Source organism: Enhydra lutris, unplaced genomic scaffold, assembly GCF_002288905.1.
Source record: "Enhydra lutris kenyoni isolate GAN:26980312 unplaced genomic scaffold, ASM228890v2 scaffoldscaffold14, whole genome shotgun sequence".
NCBI classification, from domain to species: domain Eukaryota; kingdom Metazoa; phylum Chordata; class Mammalia; order Carnivora; family Mustelidae; genus Enhydra; species Enhydra lutris.
In genome coordinates this window covers 42039834-42050202 of record NW_019154098.1, presented here as the reverse complement: position 1 = coordinate 42050202, position 10369 = coordinate 42039834, and the positions used below count along the sequence as shown (strand labels likewise).

Below are 10369 nucleotides of genomic sequence, written 5' to 3'. Positions count from 1 at the left end.
GATGTGAACATCTATTTTTGAATGAATGGCCAATAAACAACATTAAAAGACCAAAAAAAATATCAAGGTCATGAAAATCATGAGAATCATGAGTTGGAACAGCAACTCATTCTTTTCAACAGTAGCAGACACATTAGAAGTGCTCAATAAATGTTTATAAAGTAAAAACTTTGCCTTAAGAAGCTCTGGAATTTTGGTTTCTTCAAGTCATTAAAGCATTCCTATAAAATATATAAAAAATTGAAACTTTACATTTTCATCCTATTACTTTTGTAGTAGTTTATCTTGTCAGAATAGCTTATCCTGAGGCATTCTTTTTCACACTCACTGAACTACAAAGTAAGATTATTTTGAGGCAGCTCCAAATAACAATAAACTATGTTGTCAGTATACAGAATAATGTGTTTTCTGTCGGCCTGCAGTACACCCATAAGTATAGTTTTACCCTACTGACTGGAAAGAAAAGGCTGATATGAACACATTCCTTTTTCACTTGCCTGAAAATTTGCTAATGAATGGATCTAATTCACTAGGAAGTAGTTTCCAACTCTAATTTTGGAGGTAATATTAAAACTATTTTCTGTGTATCAATAACCAAGAGTTCTCATCAGATTCAGAGTTGGAAGATGACAGGAGTAAATCTTCATGATCTTGAGTTAGGCAATGACACCAAAAGCACAACTGACAAAAGAAAAAAATTGACCAATTGGACTTCATTGAAGTTGAACTTTTGTGCTTCAAATAATGCCATCAAGAAAGTGAGAAGACCGTTCACAGACTGGGAGAAAACATTTGCAAATCCTGCATTGGTTAGGGTCTTGTACTCTGATTACACAAATAACACTCCTACAACTCAATGAAAAAAACAACCTAGAGCAAAGGATCATAATTACCACTGCTCCTAAGAAGATATGCAAATGGCCAATCATCACACAAAAAGATCCTTAACATCATTAGCCATTAGGAAAATGCAAATGAAAAGCAGAGATATTTGTCACATGCTATAATCAGAGACAGTAGGTGTTGTGGAATATGGGGAGAAATCAGAACCCTCCTATATTGCTGATAGGAAAGTAAAATGGTGCAGACTTGGGAAAAGTTTGGCAATTCCTCAAAAAGTTTAACACAGAGGAACAACGTAACCCAGCAGCTCCACTTCGAGGTATATACCCAAAATGAAGGAAAACAGGTCTACACAAAAGCTTTAACACAAATGTTCACAGCAACATTATTCATAATAGCCCCAAAGTGGAAACAGGCCAAATGTCAACTGAAGAACAAAATATTAGAATATTTGGCAATAAAAAGAAGTACTCTTGCTTGATACTACACAAATGATACTTAACATACTAAGTGAAAGAAACCAGTCACCGAAGACCAATAATACACAATTTCATTTGTGAAGTGTCCAGATAAGGCACATCCATAGAGGTAGGAAGTGGGTTAGTGGCTGCTTAGGGCTAGGGGAATTGGGGAATGAAAGGGGAGAGCCTGCTGATAGTCCACTTCTTTTTGCAGTGATGAAAATGTTCTGGAAATAGTGGCATGGTTTTAGCGAATATACCAAAAACCACTGAATTTTATACCTTGAATTGAATTGTGGTATGTGAATTATATCTCAAAGTTGCTAAAAATAAAGAATAGTAAAGCATGTATTTCCTCTAAAGATTAAGATGACAGCAGTATGCAAATTCAGAGTCTGAGTAAAGTGGTACTTACTGCTTTTTTCTCTTGATAAACTAGTTAATAATACCATCAAAGCTTTACTGTAGTCGTTTTAACTGGTATGAATAATAAATAACGGTCTGGATGAAGAAAACATAGTGTTAACAATATTATCAACCAACTTCCTCTACTTTTCATTTCTTGATAAAACAATAGGGTTCTCATGCCAAGCAATGGCACCAGCGGCAGTCTGTGCTTGCCCGTACATTGGCAGTGGAGGCAGAAAGAAATACTGTTGGGTTTTATGGCTTAAAATTCTGCTTCCTAGTGGCAAAATTTCCTAGGAGAATGCTGTTGTAAAATAGTATTTCTATTAATGTAGATGCCAAGTACAAAGTAATTCTTTTTAAAGATTTATTTATTTTAGAGCAAGTGAGCAAGGGGGTGTAGGGACAGAGGGAGAAACTCTTCAAGCAGACTCCCTGAAACTAAGAGTTGGATGCTTAACCAACTGGGCTACCCAGGAGCCCTGAGTACAAAGTAACTTTTAAGAAATTTATTTATTTATTTATTTATTTATTTATTTATTTATTTATTTTTAAGATTTTATTTATTTATTTGTCAGAGAGAGAGAGGGAGAGAGAGCGAGCACAGGCAGACAGAATGGCAGGCAGAGGCAGAGGGAGAAGCAGGCTCCCTGCCGAGCAAGGAGCCCGATGTGGGACTCGATCCCAGGACGCTGGGATCATGACCTGAGCCGAAGGCAGCTGCTTAACCAACTGAGCCACCCAGGCGTCCCAAGAAATTTATTTTGATATTTAAGAGAATGCCATTGATAATAACCTTTACAGAAATGTACCTTAAAATTTTTAGATCACCCAATACCAAATCTATGGAGCCTGACATTATAGTTAATAAATGTTGAATGATCTCAAATAACTTAGTTTTTTAAAAAAGACTTACAATTACTATCAATAAATATAATTTCATATATTTTAATCCTAGACTTCACTATGAAATTTTATCTTGTAAAATGTATAGCAATCTAATACATGTGAATAGGTACATAACTGCTACTATACTCTTCAAAGCTACAACCTATATTTGAGAACAAAATTGGTATATCTGAGAGAAAAGAGTGTGGTTAAAGTCCTGGGACCTTTCAAGAATTACTAGGTATACAACTGAATGCTACCCATTTGTAAAAGTTTCAGCATAAAGGTAATAAAGATATATAAACAAATGACTTTAAATTAACTATGGACATTTTATACATTGACCCAAAGGTATGAAATTCCTGTATTAAGGTGTATTCAACTTAATATTTTCTCTTGGTATCTACAGAATCTTGCTTCCTTCATATTAATAGTTACCAATTTGGTTAATGTACTGCAGGTCCAGGATAGTCCAAGTAAATTTCATTCAAGAGGAATGGCATGAAAAATAGGCACCAAAATCATTTCAGGTTTACATATAACTAAGATTTAGAAAAGCTTTAAAAATTACAGAACACATTCGGAAAGAAAACACATCTTGGATTCTATCTGCATGTAAATTCCATGAAGAGGAAGGAAATTTTGTTTACTGCTCTGCCCCTTAGTGCTTAGAACAACACCTCACACGAAAAAGGCACCTCACAGCTTCTGAAAGAAGCAAAATATGCATTATACTTCCATTACCTTAAAAAGAGGGGAAAAATCTTCAAGTCACAATATGCACAATTAAGTTGTAAAATATTTTTTATTGTAAAAACAGAGTCAACAGAAGTTGACGATGCAAATGTCATCCCAGAACATTTCCCCTTGGTTCCTGAATTTGCTAGGTTCTGATGGACCAGCATATCTCCATTAGCACTTCTCAGGTTTCATGGTCATTTTGAGATATGTTATTTAATTATATGTATATATTGCTTAGAAACAAATGTCCATCTGATATTAAACAAAAAAAAAAAACCTGCTGGGTATTTGTTTCACATTTCCTACAGGGAGATCTATAGATCTCAGATACCTTCACAATTTAACGGTAAAGTTAGTGCCTTAACCAAACCCCAAAATTCTCCACCACATTATTAATTCAAACTCATGACATCTGCAACATAGCCAGATTTAAATGTTTAAAACAAAAGTTTGGAATTTAAAACAAACATTAGGCTGATTTTTTCATATTTGAAAGACTGTAGTTATTTGCAGCATACAAATGGAGAGAATAGTGCAAAATGCATCAAGTTTTATATGATAAATATACTTTCAACCAAATGGCTGCCTCAAAAGCAAAGAGTGAAAAATTACCAATTCTCAAAAGCAATCCAGACTGACTCAATAAAGTTCACAATTTAGAAAGATCAATTGCTACTCTATTCTATAGTTTGCAAAAGGATTTCAGAAACAGATTAAACACACAATTGTTTTACAAAAATAGAAATATTGTTTGGGACTTTACAAAACTTTATAAAATATAACACTATATTTGCAAATTCAAGATAATTTCACACTGAAATAGACAATACTTCCACCGATATAAAGTCTAGTCAAACTTAACTGGTCTGTCTTGATCATTCTTGCACATTATTTCTTCGAAGTCTTCAGCCTAAGTAGATCTGTGCTCTATCATGGGATTTTTTTTTTTAAGAGACTGTTTAATTTCAAAGGTTTTATAAGATTTTTCATTCTAGAAATAATATTAAAGCAGATGAACTCATAACTACAAATATGTTTTACTAAAAGTAGAAACTAATGCAATGTGACAATTCTGTATTTGATAAATTTCAAACCAAATTTTTAAGAATGAAAACCTACCTACTGATTTAAAATATATGTCTGACAATTATAATTTGGTACCTATAAAACATAAAAATATAATCACAACTATTTTATGGAAAAATATTTATTCTTATAGAATGAAGAAGCTCTAAATTTAGTTACTTATAGCTGGCAGATGAAAATTTTATCATTTTATCACCTCAAAGAGCACCAGTGTATTTTCAAGACAAACTAAAAGAAGGTAGGGGCTTATTCCACGTAACAGTGCTATTGTAATAAGGCACCACTTGGTATATGAAATAGCCAAACAAAGTATTGTCAAATCACGCTTTTTGTTACTGGTGTCTTAACCATTAGATAGGATGGTTAGGAAAAAGCTAATAATATTAGCTAACCATATTATTCTCCTTTTCCCATCATTTTTTGCTTTTAGTTTTTCCATATAACAGAACACAGTAAACAACAATGTAGTACATGATCTGTTAAATATCTTTTTCCAACCTTCCAACAAAACAATCTAAAATTAAACAAGCGTAAGAAACCAAAAATTCATCTGATATACTTTGCAATAATCTATCCCTGTAGAAGAGTGGGGAGTTGGGTGGGGATGGGGTGAGAACACAATGACAAGACCTATTTTCTAAAGGATATATTGAGGCACATAGGTTAAAAGTCTCTCAGGCAAATTCACGGCTAGAGCAAAACTGAGAGAAAGCTCAGAATTTTATATTCCCCCCCAGAGCTGATTTCTCAGGTAGTCACACCCAATTAAATATTTCAAAATATGTCCTTAGTCACTGCTATCGTCGTCATCATCATCATCAGATACATCATTTAAAGGAGACTTCAATGACTGACTGTAAGAGTCCGATCTAGTAGGCTGGCACGTGGCCATGTCCCCGGTAGAAAGCAGGTCATAGCAGAAGTCACAAATCCGCACAGGCTTCGAGGACTGGCTTGGAAGAAGAAATCTCTTTTCAGAGCAGGGCCCACAGACAACAAAACCACATTTGCGGCAATGGTGACGACGATTGACAGTTGTGAATTTTGCTTTCTGGCAACGCATACATACAGTGGCCTCAGAGTCAGGAACCCAGACAGCAGCATGTTCATTACTGGGTGTCTTCCCACTTTTGGAGAGTAAATCAGTAACACATTTATTTATGTGATTCATCCATTCTGATTTTTCAGTGGCAGTGGCAGCATAAACTGCAAATGATTTAGTTGGTGTCTTGATAAGCCATCCATTCCTCAAGTCTCCCTCATCTTTGATGGAATCAATAGTGACATTTTCCAGGGGAATAATATGTTGTTTGTTGTATTTTTTCTTCTGGATGACAATATTGCCATATACAAGAATATCATTAAATAAGAAAAACTGCCTTGCTTTGGGTTTCTTTCTGCACAACTTAGTCAATACTCCTTCTCCAATAAGAACCCTTCCAGGTATAGTTAAGGGTTGACCAGCTGCTCCAAAACAGTTTTCTACTATATTTATACGTCGAGTATTTGCTTCACTGTTTGCCAAGCGATCCACCATCTTTTGCTTGTAGCCTTTAAAAAAAAGAGAGAGAAATTAGCACACAGAATGATAAATTCATATGTTTGCATATATAAAAATTATATAACCTAACCTATATAACCTAAACTATATAACTTAAATTTACTCTAATAAATCCTTACTTTTACTCAAAGGCAAAATGCTCTAAAACTGTTTCCCTCCAAAATAATCACCGAGCATATCAAAAGGGTTAACATCTACTTTTTATAATCATCAAAAACACTTATTAACCATCTTCACATTACACTATACTCATTAAGTAGGTATTTATAAAAGTATAAACTTCTTACAGGCAATAAAGGAATAAACAACTGGACAACAAATATAAGTCATCTCTGCAAAATAATAATCTCAGTTCCATGAAATTTAATCTCAGAAGGATTCTAAAAAAGAAGGCGAAATTCTGTAAAAACCAGAAGAAATTAATGATTTTTCTGGTAAGCTAGTCCCAGTGAGCTAAAGCCTTACTTAATCCTCTCACCTGGATTACCAGAACTATTTCAGAACATGTCTCCTTGCTTTTGGTCTTCCTCCCTAAATCAGGCAGTGATTTCTCAAATGCAAATCTTGCCAAGTCATTATTCAAAAGAACTCCCCTCGATCAACAAAATGCAGAATTTTTAGCATGGTATACAAGGCTGTTTATTATCTGGTTCTTTTTTTGTTTGTTTTTAAAGATTTTATTTATTTATTTATTTGACAGAGAAAGAACGAGAGAGAATAAATGAGAGAGGGAGAGCGAGCGAGACAGAGCCAAACACACAAGTGAGGGGGATAGCAGAGGGAGAAGAAGCAGGCTCTCAGCTGAGCAGACAGCCAGATGTGGAACTGATCATAGGACACTGGGATCATGACAGGAGCTGAAGGCAACGCTTAACCTATGGAACCACCCAGGCTTGTTTACCAAACTTCCCAGACTTGTCATTAGTCACTCTCCAGCTCAAACTTTATGTTCTAAGAAAACTCCACTACTTATAGTCCACCTCATCCATGCACACCTTCTCTCATGCTGTTGTACCCTTTACTACTTAAACTTCAGGACTCAGTTTAGTTTATCATATTGAAGCCAGAAGTCTCCCTTAAACTCTTTTAGACCAAATACCTTCCTCCGTGCTCTTTATATTCCATGTACCTTCTGGCTTCATTCTTACCAAAGGACTGAAATCTGTCTTCTTTAAAGGCTGCAATGGAACCTAAAAGAGACCAACTGATATCTATCTTTGGAACTGGCACCCTCCGGCACAGCAAAGGTGATCAAAAATGCTGACAAGAACATTTTGGCACTGTACAAAAAGCTCGTATTAATCTACTTTTCACTTGATCTTAGACAAAAGGTGGAGAAGTGATCATATTATTAATCTACTCTTAAATGATCATAGATTTAATCTCTAGATCCAATAGTGACTTCACTCAAGTCCGTGAGTTGTGACCTATTTCAAATCTACTAACCTAATGCTACCACAACCAAGTCATATTAAGGAGAAGAGGAGCATTTAAAGTCTAACAGCTGTATCTAAATTCCAGTATTCAGCTCATAAAGTGATGATATTGTACCCCTTCTTGGCCTCCATTATAAAGGTCCTGATTATTCCTGAATTTGTCTCCTCTAATCTTGGGTCCTCATAAAGCTCTCTTGCTCTCCACAAGAATAGGCTCTGTCCTGAAAGTTGTTCCCAAGAAATTATATGATAATGCATGATTCCAAACTGTGATGACTTCCTTTACCACTAACAGCAAATATTCCAGCCAATTAAAGGTTTACTGTCCTATGCACAGCGCATCACAGAAGAGGAAATAAAAATAGCTCATAAACACGAAAAGAGAGATTGAGCCTCTTTCCATGTTTATGCATAATTAAAGAAATGATAATACAACATTAGTGTAATTTTTTCACTTATCAGGTTAGCAAAAATTTTAAAAATTTCCTAAGATGCAGTACTTCTGAAGATACAGGGAAACAGTCACCCTCATACATTATAAAATATGTGTATTCATTGATCTAGGGATTTTATCAAAAGAAATTCCAGTTGAATGCATAAAGATAAGTGCGAGGATATCCAACACAGCACTGGTTCATAACATACACACAAAACTGGAAAAGCTCCAAATGTCCACCAAGAGGAACTGTTTATGATACACCTATAACAATATGCTAGCCATCCGTCAATAAGGAGACAGATCTAAACACAGTGATAGGGGAAAATGTTCAAGATATTTAGGTGGGGAAAGAGCTGAACACCATAATCTCATTTGTTTCACATATATACTAATACACACACATACAAATATATACATATACATACACATACACACACACACACACACACACACACACACAAATCTAAGATGCTACAGATTTCAAGACACATCTTCATTTTATGTGCCACTGAAAATAAAAAATGCTGCCAATTACATGCCGGCACACCCCTGATTATAGGACGTCCCAATTTCAGAGACATAAAATAGAGTAAAACATGTTCATCTTTAGACTCAATGAAATATGGTATAAACACATAATCATAGATACTTGTAAATATGTAAGCACATACACAGAAAATAAGAGAACTATGTAACATAGTATCAACAATTGTTATTTAGCTCTGAGAAGTACAATTATGGATAATTTTTCATACTTTATACTATCTTTAAACATTCAACAAGTATTTATTAGATCTAAGTGAAAGAGAAAAAAATATACAATACAGGCAAGGTCCCTGCTCCTTAAGGCTTACATCCTAGTTGGTGAGAAGTGAAACAGAAAACAAAATTGAGAACCAGCTTACAAATCAATGTTATGATTAAAGTGTTTTTTTTTTTTTTTAAAAAACAAATGGGAAGCTATTCAGACTGGATAGTCAGGGAAGGCCTTTATAAAGTGGTATTATTTCAGCTGATAAGAAGAACTAGATAGCCATGAAGTGTGGAGACAAAGAAGTACATTTCAAGCAAAAGGAGTAACTGTGAAGGTGCTAAGGCAGAAAGAGGTTTTACAGAACTGAAAGTACTTATTTATTCCCATCTAAATCAATTGCAAATTCTATTGCTTTGGACATACAGTTATTAAGCAGCTCATACCCGATGCAAACAGCTTCCTATGATTGCTACTACTGGAGTCAATACCATCTAAATTTGTGCAGTACTTTTCACATTTTTTTATTAAAGATTTTTATTTACTTATTTGACAGAGAGAGCTATCACAAGTAGGCAGAGAGGCAGGCAGAGAGAGAGGAGGAAGCAGGTTCCCTGCTGAGCAGAAAGCCCAATGCCGGTTCTTAATCCCAGAACCCTGAGATCATGACCTGAGCCGAAGGCAGAGGCTTAACCCACTGAGCCACCCAGGCACCTCATTTTTCACATTTATTATCTTCTGACTTAACTGTCTCAAATTCCTATAAAGTAATTAGAGAAGTTTTTACATTTTTCAAAGCAGCATCTAATAACAGCATCTAATAATATTAGCTGAAACATAAGCTGAAGGAGAAACTAAGGCAGAGAGATTCAATAATATTCCAGGCAAAACAGCCTGGAAATAATTCTACTCACTGGGAGTCCAACAACCAGCTGAGCACTTTGAATGCAATACAGTATATTCTATTCGCGGCAACCTTAAATAGATATGCACTATTAGCTCCATTTTACAGATGAGTAAACAGATAAAAGAAGTTAAGTACACTGCTTAAGGCTGTTACAGAACTGAGGCTCCAATCTGATTCCTCGGTGCTGTTCCCAGTATATTATGGTACACTAATTTTTCCCTACGACTCTACTGATTCTACAAGAACTGAGAAAGCTATTGCTAACCTTTGGAACTTCACTGCACAACTTACAAAGAAGAAAGAAAATACTAACTTGAGCAAATAACCTGAAATGACAGGTCATCATGATTTATTTAGCTAGTATCTTGAACGTTTCATTCTTTAAATTTTGCAATGTATTAAAGCCTGAATCTCTTTTCATAAATCTTGCGCCATTTAAGAATGATGCAACAAAAGAAAAGCTTAGACATAATTGGTATTTGTCTAGAACAAAACAGCTTTCAAAGTTTGACAGTGACCCACATAAAAAGTACATTTCATACTATAAGGTTATAAGTACATACTCATATAATTCTTTCAACTATAAGTATAATGTATCCTATTATCTTAATTTATTTTAATGATAGTCACAGCCCACTTGATTGATTTCACTAATGGACTGTGACCTCTACTGGAAAAACAATGAGCATGAAGAACTGAAGACCTTTCCATTATCCCTGTTGGTGCTAAAATATTTTCTATATGTGTCTGACAGGAAGAAGGAAGGACTGAGCTAAAAAAACCCAGAAATACACAAGTGCCTTACACACACACACACACACACACACACACACACACACACACACACA

General features: G+C 35.0%; 1 protein-coding gene across 4 annotated transcripts in view; it reads right to left on the bottom strand.

Moving 5' to 3' along the window:
* Positions 1-3386: 3386 nt before the first annotated feature.
* LOC111146533 (pleckstrin homology and FYVE domain containing 2) overlaps positions 3387-10369 on the bottom strand; it is a 71745-nt gene continuing 64762 nt past the window's right edge. For all 4 annotated transcript variants that reach the window (XM_022502099.1, XM_022502098.1, XM_022502100.1 and 1 more), the window contains one exon: positions 3387-5978. In XM_022502099.1, the coding sequence (XP_022357807.1) occupies positions 5215-5964 (750 nt within the window). In that variant the 5' untranslated portion in view covers positions 5965-5978 and the 3' untranslated portion in view covers positions 3387-5214. The remainder of the gene's footprint in view (positions 5979-10369) is intronic.